This window comes from Callorhinus ursinus, unplaced genomic scaffold, assembly GCF_003265705.2.
Source record: "Callorhinus ursinus isolate GAN/ISIS: 27379988/994484 unplaced genomic scaffold, GSC_fseal_2.0 scaffold27, whole genome shotgun sequence".
In the NCBI taxonomy this organism is placed as follows: domain Eukaryota; kingdom Metazoa; phylum Chordata; class Mammalia; order Carnivora; family Otariidae; genus Callorhinus; species Callorhinus ursinus.
In genome coordinates, this window is record NW_027397089.1 from 9,295,480 (window position 1) to 9,318,846 (window position 23,367).

The 23,367-nt window shown below is 35.2% G+C and overlaps 1 protein-coding gene across 6 annotated transcripts in view; it reads left to right on the plus strand.

Annotated features, from left to right (window-relative positions):
- The window catches only part of DNAI7 (dynein axonemal intermediate chain 7), a 60,005-nt gene that overhangs the window by 7,582 nt on the left and 29,056 nt on the right, over positions 1-23,367 (plus strand). For 5 of the 6 annotated variants that reach the window (XM_025879712.2, XM_073877835.1, XM_073877839.1 and 2 more), the window contains 7 exons: positions 8,161-8,245; positions 9,498-9,589; positions 12,031-12,132; positions 12,965-13,102; positions 17,885-18,031; positions 20,548-20,651; positions 21,979-22,288. In XM_025879712.2, coding sequence (XP_025735497.1) covers positions 8,161-8,245; positions 9,498-9,589; positions 12,031-12,132; positions 12,965-13,102; positions 17,885-18,031; positions 20,548-20,651; positions 21,979-22,288 — 978 coding nt within the window. The remainder of the gene's footprint in view (positions 1-8,160; positions 8,246-9,497; positions 9,590-12,030; positions 12,133-12,964; positions 13,103-17,884; positions 18,032-20,547; positions 20,652-21,978; positions 22,289-23,367) is intronic. The other variant, XM_073877836.1, reaches the window with a different exon arrangement.

Consider the following 23,367-nt stretch of genomic DNA (forward strand, 5'->3'; position numbering starts at 1 on the left):
GGAGAATGTTCCATGGGCACTAGAGAAGAATGTGTATTCTGTTTCTTTGGGATGGAATGTTCTGAATATGTCTGTGAAGTCCATTTGGTCCAGTGTGTCATTTAAAGTCTTTATTTCCTTGTTGATCTTTTGCTTAGCTGGTCTGTCCATTTCAGTCGGGGGGGTGTTAAAGTCCCCCACTATTATTGTATTGTTGTCGATGTGTTTCTTTGCTTTTGTTATTAATTGGCAAATATAATTGACTGCTCCCATGTTAGGGGCATAGATATTTACAATTGCTAGATCTTCTTGTTAGATAGACCCTTTAAGTAGGATATAGTGTCTTTCCTCATCTCTTATTACAGTCTTTGGTTTAAAATCTAATTTGTCTGATATAAGGATTGCCACCCCAGCTTTCTTTTGGTGTCCATTAGCATGGTAAATGGTTTTCCACCCCTTCACTTTCAATGTGGGGGTGTCTTTGGGTCTAAAATGAGTCTCTTGCAGACAGCATGTCGATGGGTCTTGTTTTTTAATCCCATCTGATAGCCTGTGTCTTTTGATTGGGGCATTTAGCCCATTTCCATTCAGGGTAACTATTGAAAGAGATGACTTTAGTGCTATTGCATTGCCTGTAAGGTGACTGTTACTGTATATTGTCTGTGTTCCTTTCTGGTCTATGTTGCTTTTAGGCTCTTTCTTTGCTTAGAGGACCCCTTTCAATATTTCTTGGAGGGCTGGTTTTGTGTTTGCAAATTCCTTTAGTTTTTGTTTGTCCTGGAAGCTTTTTATCTCTCCTTCTATTTTCAATGACAGCCTAGCTGGATATAGTATTCTTGGCTGCATATTTTTCTCGTTTAGTGCTCTGAATATATCATGCCAGTCCTTTCTGGCCTGCCAGGTCTCTGTGGATAGGTCTGTTGGCAGTCTAATGTTTCTACCATTGTAGGTTACAGATCTCTTCTCCTGAGCTGCTTTCAGGATTTTCTCTTTGTCTTTGAGACTTATTACTGCTATTTAAATCATGGGTAATCCTTTACAAAACAGGACATACTTCAAATTTGACATAAAAAGATTCTTCTAGTTTCACAGTCTTTAATTTTTACTTGTACCTAGGTTTGAGGCTTTTTATTAGTTGTGCTCTAGAAAATGTTAGGTTAGGAACCCCTTTTCTTTATTCCAGATAAACATAAAAATTTAGTTACAAAACCTGAAAAGTGGACCCTAAGGTAAAATGTCTTTAGAAGGATTGCATAGTAATGCATACTTGATTTTCTTTTGTACTTTCTAGAAATTTGAATTTAATAAAGGATGTGTAGAATGCCTTATTCTCTTCTTCACTTAGTAGATTTGTACTTTAAAGCAGAAATTATAATTTCTTGACCGGCAAGCCAGATTTAGTCCTTTACCATATTTTGTTGACCAGAAAAGTTTTTTTTATTAGTTGCCAAATTATTTTCATAGAAATATATGATTTCCATCTATTCTTGAAAATTTGGAAACCTGATAACATTGGGCCTATAGTCCTGTAAGGCAGCAGTTGTCTAGATTGAGTAGCAGCCACCCCTTTTAGAAATGCATAAACTCTTCATTTTGCCATGGTGTTGACTATGAACAAACTCCCTACTTTATTTACCTGCCTGATCCCAATAGGGATTTGGGTTTGGAATGTTGGCTTTAAGGCATATTTCATAAGGTCACTTCTCTCTAAAATTTTCTACTATTCTTTCTTCCACCATCAGTTATAGCACATTCATTTGTACATACCTCAGTTATAACCCTTATATCATTTTATTGTCATAATTTATAATTGTGAGTTAAGTTCAGGAGCATGTTGTATTAATTTTTATGTTCATAGCATTTAGCGCAATGCCTGGCACATAATAAAAATTCAGTCAATATTTGTCTAATGAATATGTGAAACCCATTTACCCTGCAAACATTTAAAAACACCTGGGCCCTTGACCATTTAAAGAAAATTCTTATTTAAATGTGTATTCAATATTTATACAGTTAAACATTTCTTCAAGAGATGCTTTTGAGTGCCTTCTGTGTTTGCTTCTCTCAGTCATTTGGACCCACTACCAACCTGAAACTGTTTTAAGGACTGTGGGTATAACTGAACAAAATTTATGAAGATTCTGGAAACATTCTCATGGAAGTATTATGGAGGACTACAATTATTTGTATGTGGTTCTGTAATAGTTTATTCGTTTGTGTGGATTCTCATTTTTGGTTTTAGATTGTGAAATCTTAGAGACATTGTTTTCAATGTGAAAACTCATTGTTCTAAGTGACTTCTGTGCTTAAGTGTATATGCATGGATGCTAAATAAATACTTCTGGATTATTTTGTTCAGAGTGTTGAATCCCTTAGAGAATGGTGATAGGAAGCCTATGAAATTTGAAACCAAACATAAGGAATAAATCACTCACTTTTTATTTATTCCATTCTTAAAGATTGTGGTTTGGGGATTGAGTCTGTAAGGGAATTTATAGTATAGTTAGGAAAGCATTGAAAGATATATTTTATTCTTTCTGATTTGTCACAGATTTTTTTTAAGGGAGAAGTAATAAATGCACATGGTATAAAATTAAAATAGGATAAAAATGGAAAATTTCCTCTTACTCAAGACTGGAAGAACTACTGCATATCTTTTCATAAATTGTCTAAGCGTTAAAGAGTACACACACAATCCCTTTTCTCCCCACAGTTGGGAGCATTCTGCACCTCCTATTTATCATTTAATGATATTGTATTTCATTAATCCTAGGATACTCATCTTTTTACATTTTAACATTGCTAAAATTGAGATATGTCTTATAGTCAGTATCATCTTAAAATCATCATAGTTCTGGATTGACATCCATTTCTTCAAGAGAGGATGTTTGCTTCTGTCAGTCACATGGGCTTACTCATATTTAATACTACTTTAAATTTTCTGAGAGTTTTTGGACCATGCTAATGGTATCAGTCAGGCTGCAAATCCATGTGAACTGGCTTGTGGTTTAAATTTTCAGGATTTTTTTTCTTCTTTCTATTCCTTTTCAGGATTAAGATCTGCAAGTTTTCTTGCTGTATCTCTCTGTGTTGTGGGTTCATTTCTCATTACTCATATCCGGCTTTATTTAGGCATCTCCTATTAGACTCCCATCTTGGGCATTCCCTTTTTTTGTAGTAATAATTTAAAGGTACATCTTACTTCTGATGGCATCATAGATTGGGTAGAATAGGTATGTCTTTGGACTTTTTTGTTTCAGCACAATGAGATAGTGTCAGTTCTTTTCACAGCTGCATCATATTTCATTGAAAGTATGTACTGTGATTTTTATGTTGTCCCTCTTTTTTGCTATCATAACAAGGTAAGAATGAAGATCTTTGTATATAAGGCCTTACATCTGTATGGACGAATACTTATTTCATTGATTTAGCAGTGTTCTAGACATTAAGAGAACAATAACAAGACAGAGTCTCTGATCTCATGAAACTTACATTCTTTTTTTATCCCGCTTTATTGAGATATAATTGACATATAACATTCTATAAGTTTAAGGTGTACAATGTAACAATTTGATGTACTTATGTATTATGAAGTGATTACCAAACTAAAGTTAATTACACATCTGTCATCTCACATAATTACCATTATATATATGTGTGTGTGTGTATGTGTGTGTGTGTGTGTGTGTGTGTGTGTGTGTGTGTGTGTGTGTGTGGTGAGAATACTTAAGATTGACTAAGGAACTTTCAGGTATACAATACAGTATTGTTAACGGTAGTCAGCATGCTGTACAGTAGATCTTCAGAACTTACTCATCTTGTAACTGGAAGTTTATGCTTTGACAAATATGTGCCCATTTCACCCATGCCCTAGCCCCTGACAATCACCGATTTATTCTGTTTCAATGAGTTCAGCTTTTTTAGATTCCACATGTAAGTAAGATCATACAGTGTTTGTCTCTGACTTATTTCACTTAGCATAATGCCCTCAAGGTTCATCTATGTTGTCACAAATAGCAAGATTTTCTTCTTTTTATGGCTGAATAATATTCCACTTATATTTATCCATTCTTCTATGGATGGACACTTAGTTTGTTTCCATGTCTTGCAGTACACATGGGGGTGCAGATATCTCTTTGAGATGGTGGTGTCATTTTATAAAGCTTACATTCTATCTGGGGGAGGTGAGGTGACATATAATTTCAGATAGCTTTGAAAATGTAGAAAACCAAGAAAGGAGTCAGTGAGAAATGTAGGGTAGGGAATAGTGGTGATGCTCTTTCATATACGGTGATTAAGGAAGTAAAGTTTGAGTAGAGACCTAGATGAAGCAAGGGAGTTAGTGAATAATTACCTGGGGGATGAGATTCTAGAAAGAAAAAAACAGCTATTGCAATAATGGCCAAGTAGGCCATGGTGAAATGTTTGGGTTTTATTCTGAGTGTGATTGGTAGCCTAGGAAAGTTGTAAGCAGAAGAGTGACATGGTCTGATTTACATTTTTAAAAGGTGAGTGGAAAATTCGCTGTAGGGAAGTTAAGAGTAGAATCAGGATGACCAGTTAAAAAGCTATTGCAGCAGTCTGGATCAGAAGTCTTTTTACCAAAATAGGGCGCCTGGGTGGCTCAGATGGTTAAGCGTCTGCCTTCGGCTCAGGTCATGATCCCAGGGTCCTGGGATCGAGTCCCGCATCGGGCTCCCTGCTCCTTGGGAGCCTGCTTCTCCCTCTGCTTCTCTCTCTCTCTCTCTCTCTCCCTCTCTCATGAATAAATAAATAAAATCTTAAAAAAAAAAAAAGAAAAAAAAAAAAAAAAGAAGTCTTTTTACCAAAATAAACCTACAAGTAAAAAGTACTCTCAGAGATACACAAAGATTTTCTAAGGATGCCAGAACACAGATAGTTTTATGGAAATCAGTTTCCAGATCATCAACTTCCATATTTCGCCTTTACTGGGAAAAATCTGTCATGAAGTCCTCCCTTTTCACAATTACTCTCTTGCTTTACAAAACCAGAGTGGATCTAAATCTTAGTGGTTCATTGCCCCAGGGCCTAGGCTATGAAACTAAGGGAAAATTCAAATATTGGTGTTAGCAAAATGAAGGTACCAAGGGACTTTGTGTCTCTTGTTCTTTGTGGTGAAATGTGGCAGTAGAGGTATTGAGATAGTGTGAATTTCTTTTATGTTGTAGCCTGGAGTTGTGGAACTGGTAATAATTTTTAGTGACGTTACCTGTGAGATTATTGTGCAACGAAGATGCAAAAAAACCCTCTCACAATGCAATTTATAATATTAATTTTTTAATGAAGAAAGATTTAAGGGTATCACCAAAAATGTAAATAAGCTTAATGTTTTCACTAAAGATGCTTGTGAAACTTGATAGAACTTAAACTAGTATTATTCATTGCAAAAGCGAGGAAAATTGTACAAGACTACAGAAAAGTTACACTGTTAGAAGATCTATCACTGCATTTAGAGCAGTTTTTTTTTTTTTTTTCAGAAACCACTGTACTTCATAGAATACATGGGATAGCAGAAGACATGAATTAGATTGTAGGGGAAAATTACCTTATAGGTTCATGAATACATAGATGATTCCAGTTGTTCCCAGCTAATAACTATGACTGTTCTTCCAGTAAAGAAAATGGCATTATTAATGACATTTTGACATTTGGATTCTTTTAGTAATACAGCTGTGAAGAGATTTTACAGGACTTAGAATACTTTTCTTTGAATTGACTTTATTTGAATAGATTAAGAATGGTGCCCAAGTACTTCCCAGCCTAGAACTGTAAAGAATGTGCAGTGGGGGGACTTATTGTTCATACCTGTACTTTAAAATCCTATTTTAATTTTAGAACACTGTACATACAGTCCCCAAATTACAATGGTTCTACTTGTGATTTTTCAGGTTTATGATGGCATAAAAGTGATACATATTCAGTAGAAACCATTCTTCTAATTTTGAATTTTGGTCTTTTCCTGCACTAGTGATAGGCAGTACAATACTCTCTTGATGATGCTGGGTAGCAACAGTGAGCCACCCAGCTCAGCCAGCCACCTGATCACAGGCTTAAACAACCAAAACACTTATAACCATTCTGTACCCACACAACCATTCTGTTTTTCACTTTCAGTACAATATTCAGTATAGGACATGAGATATTCAATACTTTATTATAAAATAGACTTTGTGTTAGATGATTTTGTCCAGTTGTAGGCCAACGTAAGCATTCTAAGCACTTTTAAGGTAGGGTAGGCTAAACTATGGTGTTTGGTAGGCTAGGTATATTAAATGCATTTTTTACTTACCATAGTTTCAACCTAAAATGGGTTGACCGAGATGTAACCCGATCTCAAGGAAGATCTGTATTCACAAACAGGCTTTGGTTGCCTAAAATTTGAGTCCTGGTTTCTATGGAACATTCAATATTGACCCTAAAATGTAAATTGTGTTAAGATCAGAACGTTAAAATTGCATCTTTTTAAAACAGTGTGTGAGGAAATAGAGTCAATTCATACCTGGCTCATTATAAAACGTAAGGTAGCTTGTCATGAGGATGTGTATTAACACATTATGGTGATGAGTTGTGAAACCTAACCTGGGTAAAGAAGTGGAGGAATGGGGGGCTTAATGATCAATGAAGAAATGGTAGGGCTAATGGATTAGAGATTCCAATGGAGCATTCTGCAGTAGGTGAGCCAAAAGGAGAAGATGGTTATCCAAAAGTCTGTATATTCCAAGGAGTAACCACTCTACTGATTGCTAAATTGAGATAGTGCTCTTTTCTTTCTATCCTTTCCTGGGAAAATGGAGAGGAGGTCGTTATCACCAAGATAGTTCTCAAATTTGTATTCCATAGCCCTGATCTCTTTGCTAAAGCTTAGTTCTCCAGGTTCAGTGCCAGCAAACATTGCCTGGATGCTCTACTCACACTTCATATTAATTATATTTAAACTCCTTTCAACAATGTTGCATCCAAATTTACTTGTTCTGGACTACAGTTTTTCTTTTTACTCTTCTCTAATTCATTCCTCTCCTTGCCTCCAATTTTTATCATTATCAAATAAGTTAGCTTATGTAATATTTATTGGATCCATTCTCCTGTGTTTGTTACATTGTTATGACTTTAGTTTTAGTAACTACTCTTAATAGTCACCCAAATGGTATCCTCTTCATAGTCTTTTTTTTCTAATACAAAAGTTAGTTTTCAAAATTATATTCTTAATAGCCACAGCCTTTCTCAAAAACTTTTAGAGGGTTTCCACATTTTTAGAATACTGTCCAACCTCTATAGCATAGACTCCAGCCTTTTTTTCCATTTTCATTTCTGTAACCTTTTCTTGGAATCTCCTCAGGGCCCATGAACTTCTTGCCTTTGCAGGGCCATCCTGTCTCCGTATCTTATTGCCTGCATTTCCCTCTTCCTGAGATACCTTTCCCACATATCTGAATGTTAAAATCTTTTGGGCACAAACTTAAATCCTACCTGCTCTATAAAGTATTTTTAATCATTATAGACATGTAGTAGTAATAAAACTATTTTTACATATATTTTATATATATTTGACATCTATTTTATATATATTGTATATATATTTTATTTTAATCCTTACAACAATGAAAGGTATTTTTTAAAGATTTTATTTATTTGCGAGACAGAGAGGGTGCGTGAGTGGGGGGAGGGGCAGAGATTGAGAGAGAGAGAGAGAGACAATTTGAAGCAGATTCTGTGCTGAGCGCAGAACCCGACGCAGGGCTTGACTCACAGCTCTGAGATCATGACCTGCGCAGAAATCAAGAGTCAGACACCCGACTGAGCCACCCAAGGCACCCCCAAATGAAGTCTTATTTAGCACCATTTTAAAGATGCGGAAACTGGGAATGAGAAAATTATGTAAATTGCATATTAATTGCATAGTATTAATTGTATAGTAATTAAATTGGCACTGTCACTCTTGCCTTTAAATAACTTATATGCTTATTTTTCTTACTTGTTTCCATGCTTTGTCCTCAATGCATTGGGTCAAGGCTTTGTACGTAACAGTCTTGTTTGAACGAATGAAAAACTGGATTCATGGAAGCATAAGTGTTTTTCAAAATTACTATTTGAGGGATACGTGTTTTAAAGTAATTGGGGTGCATGTTAATATTAAGTCTTTTTTCTGTTGTGACATTTAAGTCTGGCAGGAAGAAGAGGAAAATCACCAAAGCTGAACGATTAAAGCAGCTACAAGAGGAGGAGGAAAGACGGCAGAGAGAGGAAGGTACAAAATACACAGTGTTGCTATTTTCATACGCAGGGAATATAGCAATGGGTTGGTATTTCTACATTCTTTTAAAAGGATTTTCAAAATTCTTCAATTTTTCAAATTTCATCTGTTTTATAATAAATGTCTGCTGCTTAAAGGGTACCCAGAAAGTTCCGTTAGTACACACCCATCACTTTCAGAAGTGGAGTTGCCAGGTAAAATACAGAATACCCAGTTCAATTTGAATTTCAGATAAACAATGGATAATTTGGAATAATTTGCCTCATGCAATATGGAACATATTTAAATTTTTTAAAAAGGGCAGTTCTTTTATCTGAAATTCAAGTTCAACTAAGCACTGTGTATTTTTATTTGCTAACTCTGGCCAACCTGTCTTGAAGTGTTTATATTAACTGATGAAATCAGAGGCATTGGTGCTTATTGTACAGTAAGAATTCTGAAACTCAAATTCACTAAATATAGGAAGTAGACACTAGCAAGAAATGTACAGAGCAGCCTAAGTTCTTAGAGTTTAATAGTATTTATTTGCCAAATTTAAAGAGGATTTTCATTTGTAAAAAAAAAAAAAAAGTCAGTTAAAAATTAATAAAAATATCAGTTATTTAAAATACCAAAAAGTGATTTTAAAAATCTGACTATTTCAAGTGGTTGTAGCTTTTAGCATTAAGAACATGTGTGGATTCAAATTCAGGTTTTAAAAGTCTGCCCTCTGGTTCCATGTTGATTTTTTATGTGTAATCATTATAAATCTTCTTAGGTGGCTCATGATAAGAATACATTATCAGGATCTAGATCTTGGGGAAAGTTTTATTATATTGGATTAAACTCATATTCTTCAACATATATTTCATATTTTCTTTTTAATAGTGAAAGCAAGAGAAGATTAGGGTAGTTGCTTCTGATGATGTAGATGTCACGAACTTATGGAAATCTTCTGAAGATTTTACCTCTCCTTAATTACCCATGATAGATCTGTCACTTTTTATTGGTTAAATCATTATTGGATTTCTATAAACCTTTTGGGCAAGAGAAATATCATTATAGTCCTATTTTCTTGGCCAGAAAGTTTGAGTCATGTTGTTTTTTGAAAGAAGTCTAGCATTCGTCTTATTTCTATCACATGATATGGTTGTGACTTCTATAAAAATTCCACCACCCTTACATTTTGAAAATACTTTAAGCAATTTTAAGGGCTTAAAAATAGATTGATATAATCACTGAGAAAAAAATTTGTTTGGTTCTTTAGAGGAGGCTCGTGTGAAATATGAAAAAGAAGAAATGGAAAGGCTTGAAATACAACGGATTGAGAAAGAAAAATGGCATCAACTTGAAGCGAAAGTATATAAACATTAGTAGTATTTTTTTAAAAGATTTTGTTTATTTGTCAGAGACAGAGAGAGAGCGCGTGCATACAAGCAGGGGGAGCGGTGGGCAGAGGGAGAAGCAGGCTCCCCGCTGAGCAAGGACCTCAATACAGGACTCGATCCCAGGACGCTGGGATCATGACCTGAGCTGAAGGCAGACGCTTAACCTCCTGGGATCATGACCTGAGCTGAAGGCAGACGCTTAACCGACTGAGCCACCCAGGCACCCCTAGTAATGTTATTAATGAAGACAAACTATGTGGCTATCAGATCTGTTTGGCCATGTGACGTCACTCTCCCCCATACCTACCACTAGTGTTTAGGCCTTTATAAACTGGTTTAACTCATTTAATCGTACCAGAAAGTTAGTGAAATTATTACCCACATTTCACAGATAAGGAAATTGAGGAATAGGGAAAGGAAGCAGCAGAGCCAGGATTTAGACATAAATAGCTTTGCTTCAGAGCTTGTAAGCGTTGTTATTTTTCTCAATCTGTTTATAGATAAACAGGGATGCCCCTCCCCCACCCCCAAACTCAATTTCTACCTCTCCTGTTTTAGTTTTACTTCTCTTTTTCACCAGAATTTTTCAGATCAGTAGTTCTGAAATATTTTGATCTGAGGAGAAACCTCTTAAGTATTAAAAATTGAAGACCCCCAAGGAGATTTGTTTATGTGGGTTATATCTATCAATATTTACCATATTAGAAATTCAAACTGAGAAATTTTAAGATGCATTATATTAATAGATATTTAATATTGTTAAAAATAAACATTAGTAAAAATAAAATGTATTAACATTTTAAGAAAGAAAACAACTATACATAGAATTACATATATAATATACATTATTGATTTATAATTGACATATAACATTATATTAGTTTTAGGTGTACAACATAGTGATTCGATATTTGTATATATTGTGAAATGATTACTACGATACAATAGTTACATCCATAACCACACATTATGTATTTTTTAAATTAGGGAAATAAGTGGCATTGTTTATATTTTTAAAATCTCTTTGATGTCAGACTTAACAAAAGACAGCTGGATTCTCATATCTACTTCAGTATTTTGTCTGTTTCAATGTGTTGTTTTGATTGAAGTATATAAAGAAAATCTGGCCTCACAAAGATTCATAGTTGGAAAAAGGAATATTGTAATAGCCTTTCAGATAACTGTGAATATTCTTTTTGATACTATACCAAAACTCAATAAATCATAGTTTCTCAATGTGGAATCTGAAATCATATCAATGAGCTTTTCATGCTCTGTTACACTAAAACATTGATTTATCTTACTCTTTAAGTAGATCTTGTATCCATGTATGATTTTGCAATATCATGCATTCGTTGCTTGGAAAAATTTGGTTTACTGAATTATTTCCTTCCAAATACTGACACATTTTTATTGTTCATTATAAAAAATCACATGCACTAATTTCATCTCCAATCAAATCAGAAAGGTTTTTAAGGAAAAAATGTCAAGCTCACGGCGTAGATATAAGTTTTCCTAAAATTTGAATTTTTTTTCCTTAAAGATTCATTTATTTGAGAGAGAAAGCAGGGGGGAAGGGCAGAGCGGGAGGGAGAGAATCTCAAGGGGACTCCCCACTGAGCACAGAGCCCCATGATATAGGGCCTGATCCCATGACCAGAAATCATGACCTGAGCCGAAACCAAGAGTCGGATGCTCAACTGACTGAACCACCCTGGTACCCCTTTAAAATTTGAATTTTTATTTGAAAACTTGAATTTTATCATTGGTAACAAATACTTTTAGTTGTTCCCTGGAATTGACATGCTCAATTCATTCATTTTTGAGAGTGTCTGCCAAGATGCTCTAATAATTACACAAGTATTTATTTCTCAAGACAGTCTTGTCCTTTGATATGCAGAAGTCCTTTATGTATACTTCCCATTTTATTACACAGAATAATCAAAAGACATATACTGATGAGTTGATATTTAATAAAATTAATAATTTTCACTTCATCACATCATTCTTATGTGAAACTGGCTGTTTCCCACCCCTCTCCCCCAAAGAATGTGCCCCCTAGTACAGCTTGTGACTTATTTGTGCTGAGGCACCCAGAATTTTATACCATTTTGTGCCATTAGTGCAAATGTATACACAGCAAAAAAGGCAAATACTGTTTTAGTATTATTATGTAGACAGATTTGACCTCATAGATCCCTAAAGAGTCTTGGGGACCCACTAGGAGTCTGCAGATCATTCACAAACCACAGTTTCAGATGAAACCTTTTGGAAATAGCGGTTACATTCAAACTAACTTTAGTTAGTGTTCATTTTGAAACTAAGTATTTTTTCAGTAAAGTTTAGATGCTACTTGTGAAACATAAAGCTAAAATTAAAGAGCTAGCCAATGTATTTATCCCCATGTAACAGGATCTGGAAAGGAGAAATGAAGAACTTGAAGAACTTTATTTATTAGAGGGGTGTTTTCCTGAAGCAGAGAAATTGAAACGAGATACTAGATTGCTTTCTCAGGTAAGACTGATTTGTGTTACGTGTGTGTGAACCAATACTTTTGTACCACAAGAGGGAGTTATAGTCTGATATCCTTTTTAATCCTCCCAAACTTTGACTTTGTAAAACATCTCTAATTGGACAAATCTCCTATATTGCATGTAGCAAAGTAAATTCACATAGCTTTGTAGAGAACTATTTGTCAATAATAAGACCCTTGAAATTTTTATATCTTTTGACTCTGATTTAAATTTGGGGAATCTATACTGAGGAAATTATTCTAAATTAAAATAGAAAACTGAGCTTCATGGAATCTAGTGTTGCTCAAAACAGCGTAAGTTTGGAAACAATAAAGATTATTATCAGGAGAAAAAGAAAAAACGAACAATATGACAAAAGATGGCGGTATAATTTTAAGCAAAAAACTCTAAGTACAATATGATTACAAATGTAGAATTTGCATAGACTACAGAATGAATGGAAGAACTCATACTAAAATGCCAATGGTATTTAATTAGTAACAATTTGAGAAGTGGAAATTAGCCTGTGTTGGCTTTTGTAAATATAGAAGTTATATGATTAGAGAAGAAAGCAAAACAAAACCAACTCATAAATACTGTTTTAAAAATATGACAATTACTAGAATTGTTATTTACTTGAATTATGGAAGCTTTTAAATTATTTTGGTGAAGAGAATTTTGTTATTTTAGAGATGTCTCAAGTAAGCAGTTAAAGTCATAATATTTTTTGCCTAAATTGGAAAAACTAGGTTATGAGAACTGATACTTTGAAAAAAGTTATTTAATCTTTGAATTTTCATCAGTGTGAACCTTCAGACATTTTTATTCCACAGTGGAAACACTACATTCAATGTGACGGGAGTCCTGATCCTTCAATATCCCCAGAAATTAATACTTTCATTAGCCTGTGGAAAGAGGAAACAAATGAGACTCTTGAGGAAGTGATTGCGAAGAGTAAACTAGTGCTAAATGTAGGTATTGGAATATTATTTTATAATTTTAAATTACTTAAATTACAAACTGTCTGATACTGACTCCAAAATAAAAATAAATTGAATAACTATCATACTTGCCAATTAACACTACTGCTTGCTTGGCTATGGAGAAAAATTATTTGCTAATCGTTTCATTTTTTTTATTTTTACAACTCCTTTTTTAAATTTTTTTATCTTTGCCACCTTAGATATAAGGTCAACATAACATAAATGTGAAACATTATGTGTGTCTAATCCAAGCAGAAAAAAAAAAATTTGCATCCATTTATGTAGATAACTTGGGGAAAAAGTGCATGATTTTATCCTGAGTTGAAATTTTCCACTATTCTGTGATTCACTACAGATGTTTTTCAATGTTAACTATGTGCCAGGCACCTATCCTTTAAGGCATGAAAGTACAAAGATGAGTAAGAACATTGTACCTTCTACTTCTGCAAATAGGATGGACAGACTACCCTGAGGATCTACCACATTACGACGCACTTAAAAATGCTAGAAACAACTTTTTTTTAATGATATTTAAATTCATTGCCTATAGGCTCCTGGGTACCTCAGTCGGTTAAGTGTCTGACTCTTGGTTTTGGCTCAGGTCATGATCTAATGGATGGTGAGATTGAGCCCCACATGGCTCCGTGCTCAGCAGGGAGTATGCTTGAAGATTCTCACCCTCCCTCCCTTCCCCTACTCCAGTGCTCTATCTTGCATGCTGTCTCTCTCTCTCTAAAATAAATATGGGGCGCCTGAGTGGCTCAGTCATTAAGCGTCTGCCTTCAGCCTAGGTCATGATCCCAGGGTCCTGGGATCGAGCCCCGCATTGGGCTCCCTGCTCAGCGGGAAGCCTGCTTCTCCCTCTCCCACTCCCCCTGCTTGTGTTCCTTCTCTTGCTGTCTCTGTCAAATAAATACATAAAATCTTTAAAAATAAATAAATTAAATATTTAAATCTTTTTAAAAAGATTTTATTCATTCATTTGAGAGTGAGAGACAGAGAGATCCCAAGAAGAGGGAGAAGTAGAGGGAGAGAGAGGAGCAGACTCCCCACTGAGCTAGGAGCCCAACGTGGGGATTGATCCCAGGACCTGGAGATCATGACCTGAGCCAAAAGCAGACACTTAACCATTTGAGCCATCCAGGCACCCCAGTAAATAAATCTTTAAAAAAAAATAAATTCATTGCCTAGTTCAAAACAAAGTAAGGGAAAATCTTAGAGGCCAATTCAGAAAAGTGGGCAAGTCTCAAAGTCAGTGGCTTCCCAGAGAAGCCACTTCCCCAGAGACTGCCCTCTCTGTTAAGTCTTGGGTTAGCATTGGTTTAAAGGACCATCAGGAGGCAAAGCCTAGAGAATGTGAAAGGTAGCAAGTTGAATCAGAGAGTCCTTATATGGCTGGGAGCCTCCAAAAGTTATTGTGGGTAATAGGGGAAATACCTACTCGGCAAAAGATGATACGAACTTGTTTGGCTCATCTTTAGCTTAGAGAAGGGAAACAAGAAAATGATTCGTAATCACAAGTGAATCCAAAGTTGATTGGGAGAATTTACCAGAATATAGGAGAGATAAAGAGATGGAAAATATGAATGAGAAGTTAATAAACATGTATGACAGAGGAAAAGAGGCGAAAATACATTGAAAAGGAGTACCAGAAAGAGATGCAGAAGAATGAGGGAATGACAATATTCAAAGATAAAATGTCTGACGTTTTCCAGAATTGAGGAAAGATACAAACCCTCAGATTCAAGAAACCCAACAAATCCCAAGTTAGGATGAATAGAAAAATGCACACTAGACACACCTAGATAATAGTTGAAACTAGACGGGATTCACTGCTCTTGGTCCTTTTATCCTCTAATGCTTTTTGTTAAAATTCCTCCCCACCTTTTTGTGTTTCTTATCACTGTGGTTTACTTCTACGTGTTGTTGTAAGATGGAGTAACTCCAGATTCTGTTAAGCTCTTAACGTGCATTGCCTAATTTGATCTGGACAAGCTTATGAGACCCATTCTACGTATAAAGAGAGAGAAATTGTGACTTACTGAGAGCCTCCTATGAGATTTCAGATGGGTCTTACTCTTTCTTTCATTCTTTTTTTTTTTTTTAAGGTTTTATTTATTTGAGAGAGAGAGAAATACAGAGCAGGAGCGGGGGGAGGGGCAGAGGCAGAGGGAGAAGCAGGCTTCCCTCGGAGCAGGGAGCCCCGATGCGGGGCTCGATCCCAGGACCTGAGCTCATGACCTGAGCTGAAGGCAGACACTTAACTGACTGAGCCACCCAGGCGCCCCTTACTCTGACTTTCCAAGGGCTCCATGGAGCCTCCCCCACACCATGGGGTGTTCTTGCCATTGCATATCCTCTCTGCCATGCTTCCATGACAGGATGCTGGTCTCTGATGCTCTGCAAAAGCCTAGAGAGAGTGGGAAGTAGCAGAAGTAGTAGAGTTCATCAGTGATAAGCTGGAAGTGAAATCTTCCTATTATGAGAGTGGGTTACAGAAATGGACATAATAAATAATAGGGAAAATGAGAAAAAAGGTAAGTAAAACAAAACAGGAGATGGAAGAAGAGAATGATCATAGCAATAGGAAACTAAAGCAGGCAGCAGATGAGGAACAGAAAGAATTGGATAGCATTGATGACATGGTGAACACCAAGTTCCGAATGATCAAATTTATTTGGCAGGCTCTTAAATAATACTATGCCAGGCTTTAGAAATAGTAACTTACTGAATTCTTATAATAACCCTATGAGATAGGCACTATTATTCCCATTTCACAAATGAAGAAGACACAGTGATGTACAGGGCTTCAATCCTAGCCACTTATTACCAGTGTGATCTTGGACAACATCTTTGTGCCTCTGTAAATAGGCCTTTAGTAATGGGACTGTGAGGTAAGGTGGGGAGAGGGGAAGACCTGTGAAATTAGGTCTCAGTCTTTTAGTAAAGCCTGTGTCTCTGCATCTCTGCATGGTGAACTTCACAAGTGTTTTCAGTTGTTTTTATTCCCTCCTAAGTGGGAGGGAATGGCTAGAGCCAGCTGGAGTTGTGTATTTTCTTTCCCCCAGGTGAGTTAGGCTCTGATAAAACTCCTGCAGATTAGGCTTTAAGTAGTTTCCCCTGAGATCAGGCCTTGTTAAGAACAGAGTACTCTGGGGGCACCTGGGTGGCTCAGTCATTAGGCGTCTGCCTTCGGCTCAGGTCATGATCTCAGGGTCCTGGGATCGAGCCCCATGTCGGGCTCCCTTCTCCGCAGGAGGCCCGCTTCTCCCTCTCTCACTCCCCTTGTTTGTGTTGCCTCTCTCGCTGTGCCTCTCTCTGTCATATAAATAAATAAAATCTTTAAAAAAAAAGAGTACTCTGATGTATTTCAAAAACGGTTTCTTTCCCCTCCCTCTGCTAGAAATAGGAGGGGAGTTTGCTCCTACAGTTATTATGAGAACCTGGTGGAGCATTTGGAGGTAAATCTAACAATATTGTGGGCCCTCTTCTTCCATGGCTGTGTTCTCCTGGAGTTTTTAACTCTCAAGAGTTGTCTACACTGAGTCTCCAATAGTTTGTCATTTACAATTCAGATGTTCTTACTTGGCACTGGTTTCTGCAGTGGCTTTTGCTCCTGAATATAGATCTCTCCAATCTTGAGGGCAGGTGTTTGCCCTATCTCCTCCTCTCTTGGGGATCAAAGAAGAGTTGCTGATTTTTCAGTCTGTTGAGCTTTTCTTTTTACTTGTTAGGATGGGGTGGGGTCTTCCAAACTCCTTACTTTGGTTTCCTTATCTATAAAAATAGGCACAGTAACAGTATCTAGCTCATAGAGTTATGATGAAGATAGAATGAATTACAACATATAAACCTTTAGGACAGTTCCTGGCACATAGTTAAGTGTAGGAGAGAGAAAATTCTTCTACCCTTCAAGGTCTTTCAGCTGGACTGAGAATTCAATTCATATGAGACAGGAAAATGGGAGAAAAAAGACGATTTTATTACGTGCACATGAAGACCCAATAATGAAATTGAGACCCAAAGAAATGACCGAGGCAGGCAAATTTTAGACAAAGAAACAATAGATTTGTGAGGAATTTACAGGATAAGGAAAACAGGTGTTTGTGAGCTTGAATTAGTAAGGAATTTTAAGAGGAATTTGGGCCGAGGTAGTAGATTAGTAAAAAAGTAACAAGGTTTATTTCCACAGTTTTCTCTACTTGAAAGTCCATGTCTGTGGTGATAAAGATGTTTTTTCTTAGTACAGGGAGGGTATTTTTCATATGGGAGATATGTTTCCTGATTTCAGGAGGACAGAGGAGGGTCTGAGTGTCTTTGTACCAGTTGATTCTCAAGTAGCTTCAGTTCAAAATGATCAGTATTGTGCCTTTATGGTTCATTTGGGGGTGGCCTGCCCTGGACGCCTACATAAACGTTCAGTATATATTAATGACTCTCTTCATGTCCTGCTCCTCCTCCTCCTTGTTGTTATATCATCATTTCTACTGTTCCATAGGCTTAGGTATCCCAGCTGTCCCTGTTCTATTAACTTGCTAATAAAAGCTCTGTGACAGATAGTTGGGAATTCTTATAATGGAGTTTCTGGAGAAAATATTTATTTTTTCCATGATCTTAAATAATACAATAAATATAAGAAAGGATTTTTATGTTTTACTGATATGATGTGTGCCTCAATTCAAAAGTGATAGAACATCCCCTTTTCACTTTTTGACTATTTGTCAGAAGATTATTTTTATAGTAAGTTTTTACATTGTTTTTATTTTATAGTTAATTGATAAATTGAAATTAATTTTGTTGGAAACACCACCATATGATTTGGAAGATAAAAATATAATACAGTACCAAGGATCAATTCTAGAACTGCAGGAGCTCCTTCATCTTAAGTTTAACATAGCCACAGAAATACTTCTCAGAGTAAGTGTGATGTTTTTTGCTTATAACTTATGATTAACTTTTTTTAAAAAGTTAAATTTTACACTATATGATAAAAAAATCTGGTATCTTTTTAATTACAAGGCTATTGATAAGTCAGTAGAATAATTTGAACACATATTTATCCAGATATAACAATTGTAAATATTTCTAAAAAAACATTATCAATATAGTTAAAGTCCAGTTTTTCTTTAAGATTTTATTTATTTATTTGAGAGAGGGGAGAGCACAGAGGGAGAGTGAGAGGGGGAAGCAGACTCCTCACTGAGAGCCCAATGTGGGGCTCAATCCCAGGACCCTGAGATCATGACCTGAGCCAAAGGCAGATGCTTACCCAACTGAGCCACCCAGGCCCCCCTTTTTTTCTTATACTTGCTAAGGTTTAGTAGGATCACTATGAAAATAAATTCACAAAATTTATATGTTAAATATTCCCTACTCTAGATAAATATGTTAAATATGTTAAATATTCCCTACTCTAGATAAATTGACAAAGATCGTAATAATTGGTAGTCACTCTGTTTTCCCCAAATACCTTATCATTAATGATAATATCCATATAACTGTAAAATCATTATTATACCTTAGAGAGTAATAATTCCATAATCTAATGTCCAGTCCATATTTAAATTTTGGCTAATATCCTATCCCATGAATGTCTTCTATGGCTGTTTTTGTTTTATTTTGCTCTTTAAATCAGAAAACAACCTAAAAATCACACTTTTTTTTTTTTTTTGTCTATTTTATCTTTTGGTTTATTTTGGTCTCTGTATTGCCTTGGTAGAATATGTTCTAATTACAAAAAGAACTGCAAAGAAGGCTTAAATTTCACTAAATTTACTGTTAGTAGTAATATTCATAATGTAATTTTGGAACTATTTTATTTATATTGTAAGAAAAGCAAGGAAATGTATTATAATTTTTAGTAATCAAGATTATTTTAAGAGAAAAAGATATAGTATGTAAAAGAAAAGGAGATTAGAAAAAATACTGTAATGTTAAATTTGAAATGGAAATATCAGTATGAACCAGATTTCTTTTTAATCCATAAAATGGAACCAGGTCTAGTTGGGGTAAACAGCCAATTCCAGGTCTGGAGCAGGGTAAGTGAAAAATGAGGTTGAGTTATCTTGTGCTAGAAAGCAAATAAATGCTCAGAGACTAATGGAGTCGTATCCAAAGGGAGAGAACTAGCTTAAAGGGGCTCCCACTGGTCAAATTTGGAATAATTTGAATATCATAAAGAATAATTATAATTGATTATAGACCACTGAATAAATAAAAATCCGTGGGTCTAAAGTGATACTCCAAAAAAGGAAGGGGGCAAGGGGGGTGGAGGGAAAGAACAGTTCTTTATAAAAGAATGCCATCTGATAAATGTAGAAGGAATTGTCAGTTAGAAAATCACCATTTTTTAATCCTCAATGTAATAAATGATAAGGATCATTTTCACTTAAATAATTAGGTGAAAAGTTGTTGAGGAACACATGATTCTCATAGTGCTAAAGTATTAGACCACAGATTACTTACTGATTGGGGAAAAGTGTACTTCACAACTGGGAGATATGGGTACTTATCACCTTAACCAAGTGATCAAATCCACATTGTTAATAGTGGGACATTATATGCCTCCTGATAGGATGCAACATATAGAATACAACATAACCTACAATGCCTTCTTGCCGAAAATAATTAAGCCTACCTAGACCTAACTTTCAAAAAATAAAGGGGATAGAAGAGCAAGTTAAGCAATACCATGAGGAATCAGATAAATTCACAATGTGGAACAGTTCTATAAGACAACTATTCTGAACGCTTCCAAAGTGAATGTCCCAGGGGGAAAAAAAGTGTGGGGGATCAATTCCTTTTTAAAAATGTACAATAAATTCAATCTCTAATACTTCTAAGTTTTTATATTATGGCAACTAAATACATACAATATTGACTTAGTTAAGCCATTTAAGAGAGTTAATATACACCAAGCTATATTAGTCTTTATTAAAACATTCATAAGAACATCCTTAAATTGTGTTTAGTGTTGGATATCAAGTATTGGACTATAAAACATGACCCATCTGGATTTCATGAACTGGATATTTTCTAAACTTGATGATATTCAGAAATAGACTAACTTTTGTAGTAGCATGATCTACATTTTAATAAGGTACAGATAAAGAAGCATGTGAATAGTTAAAGTCATGATAATGTTAAAATTGAAAAGGGTAATATAATAGTAATCCTGGGACTATAGGAGCAACTTGAATCCTTAGACACAGTAAGAGAAACTGAGTGGAAAGGTGAAGCACATTTAATTAGGTTAAATACATTTATATCATTAAGAGAATTTTTTAAAACAATTTTTTGTTATTTTGATACTTTTACCCAAATTACTCTTTTAAGTAACAAATCTAACACCTAAGTGATGAAATAACTCCTCTAAGTTGCATAGCTTATGAGGCCTCTCATCTTTTTTAATGTTTTCTTTTTTTCTCTTATAGCAAGCTAGTACATTAGCAGATCTGGACAGTGGAAATATGGAAAAAGTCATTCAAGATGAAAATGTTACTCTATATGTGTGGGCAAACCTCAAGAAGAATCCAAGGTATTCCTGTGGGTGATACTATAGGTCAAAAGACATTGGGAGTCACATCATGATGACCAGGCAGATGCCTGTTGTATACTAGGATGGTATACTTGGGAAAAAACCTATGTTAGGAAGTCAGCCAACTGGGGTTTGAATCACAAACCTGCTGTTTGTCTACCTTAGGCAAGTTATTTTCAGCAAATAACATTTTTCTGAGAAATGATAATGATAATGATAAATTCATGATCACTTCTGTTTAATCTTCAGTATTTCAAAGTAATTGAGTTAGTATGGCAGTGAGTTTTAGGAAAAAATTAGCAAAGTAAAAGGAGCCCTGGGTTCTGGTCCCAGCTCTGAAAAGACTGGTCATATGACAATGGAAAGAATTGGAGTTTAATTTTGATATTTAGTAACAGGAAGGGTCAAAATATTTTCCAGGTTATATTTGCTGTAAAATACTCTGTCATTTAAATCTAATGAGATGATATAATAATATAACCCTTTTCATTGTAAAATGTGTTACATATAAAAGAGTAAAAAATTAATCTGTATAATTTTAAAAGAAGCAGAATGAATAGCCCTGTATTAGCTACTCAGATTTAAGAAGAGAATTAGATGGTGTGTTTTTACTAATATAGTGAACAGTAGAGGCAGAAACAAGTTTTGTTTTATTTGAGAGTGATAGTGAGGGGGGTTGCAGGGATGATGAGTTCAGTGTTGGACCTGTTCAGTTTGAAATACTTACGAAATATCAAAGTACAAATGTCTGAAGGCATTAAAAAAAATCTGAATTGGAGATCTATTTTGAGGAGACGTCATATAGATCAGTAGTTTTTAACTTTTGGGGAATCATAGACTCTTATGAACTTATATATACTTATCATAGGTAAGGGCATTTTTGGACTTCTTAAAACCCATTCAGGGATGCCTCTTCCCCTGCCAACCCATCCCAGGAAACATAGAACTCATGCTGAAAACTGATAACATAAGTTATGATTCAGGCATCAGAATAATATCCAAGGAGACCGTGTAGAGGGAAGAAGAAAGAGGGCCTGGATAGAGAGTGGAATAATGTCAACATTTAAGGGACAGTAGGAAAAAGGCCGTACAGGGGAAACAGAGAAGGACCTGCCAGAGATGGAAGAGTATGGGGTCATAGATCCCAAGAGAGTGTTTTGAGAAGGATAACATTGGCAACTGGGTCCAAATGCTGCAAAGCAAGCAAGCAAGCATCAGGACCCCAAACTTTGGCAAAATTCGAGTGGAGCGAAATACTGCTTAGGTATAAATTCTCAACAGACTCAGTTTCCTAGGATCTCATCCCTTTTGTTAAAATTATTAACAGGTACAAAAGTGTCAGATTCTCTGAAACACAAATTGGATTTGAAATTCCAAGGATTTTAGCAACAAGTGACATTGCTCTACGCCTCCTACATACACACTATGACCATGTCACACCACTGTGCCCTGTTCCAACATCATTACAAGAACATACTGCCACAGTAACTCACTTTGTCAAGGATGAAGTTAAGAATGAAGAAGCAGCAATCAGCAAAGAGCTCCAAGAAGAGGGTAAACAACGAGAAAATGAGTCCAACTCAGTTCAGGAAGAAGAAACAAAATTTGAGGAACAAGGTGATAGTGAAGTACAAATGGTAGGACACATTTTTTAAACGTGTACATTTTTTCTTCGTGTAATAGGTGTTATTAAATTCCCTTGGAGCATTCTTAAGATTATTTTCCTAAACAACCAGAAGTTGTCTGAAAGCCACTTTCTTGCCAATGGCTCATTTTTGAATGTGTATATTTTCTTCTTGCCTTCTGTTAATAGTCACTATTCATAGTTGAGCCTGTTGCTTCAGCATCCTAAAGTTCAGCACAGGAATTGCTCAGTCATATTTTAGGGACATGCCTGAACAACTTTGAAGCTAATTTAATTTTTATATATTGTATTTCAAACTCACTTAAGGGAACTTGCCATTATATGGAAACTTGAGGTAAATACTTTCACAAACTGAAAGATTATCTTACATTACTTTCTTAGCTTTTGGTTTTGTAAGAAAGAGTTTTGTAAAGTAAAATTGCTTTTCTTAAAGTATTGTACTGCTGTCTTAAAACTTAAAACATCTTTAGACATAATAACATATTTGGGTAATTTAATAATCATATTCCTTTAGTCATTTTCTGCTCTTTTCTATTTCTGGGATTTTTAGGCTACTTATTATGTTATAATTGCCTCTTTAGAATTTTTCAGAACTAAGCATCTTTTTTGGCCATAAACAATCTGCTTTTTAAGAAGAACCAGAAATAGCAGGTTTTCCTACAAGTGCCTAAGACATGATGTGTATTGTTTTTTTGATTTATTTTCTTTAAACATAGGGAGAGGTTAAGCATTGGATTGAATATAAATTTAAAATCAGAATAGGAATTATTAAATAATCTAAGACTATATTTAATTGAGAAATTCCATTTTAAATATTACACCAGAATAAAAAATTATATTCTTCAGCAATATAGAAAATGGATATGACATTATGACCAATACAAAGAATAGTATTTAGAGTATGATTACAACCATGCAAAAATTAAAAGGAATAGAGGAGGAGAACCCAGAAACCTGTATATAGCTAATATTTTAGAGAGGTGGGAAATAATTTGCTCTTTAAAAATTTGTCACTTAAAAAAAAATTCGTTGAGCAATCCAATAGCTTTTAAAATAAAAAAATTGATTTTA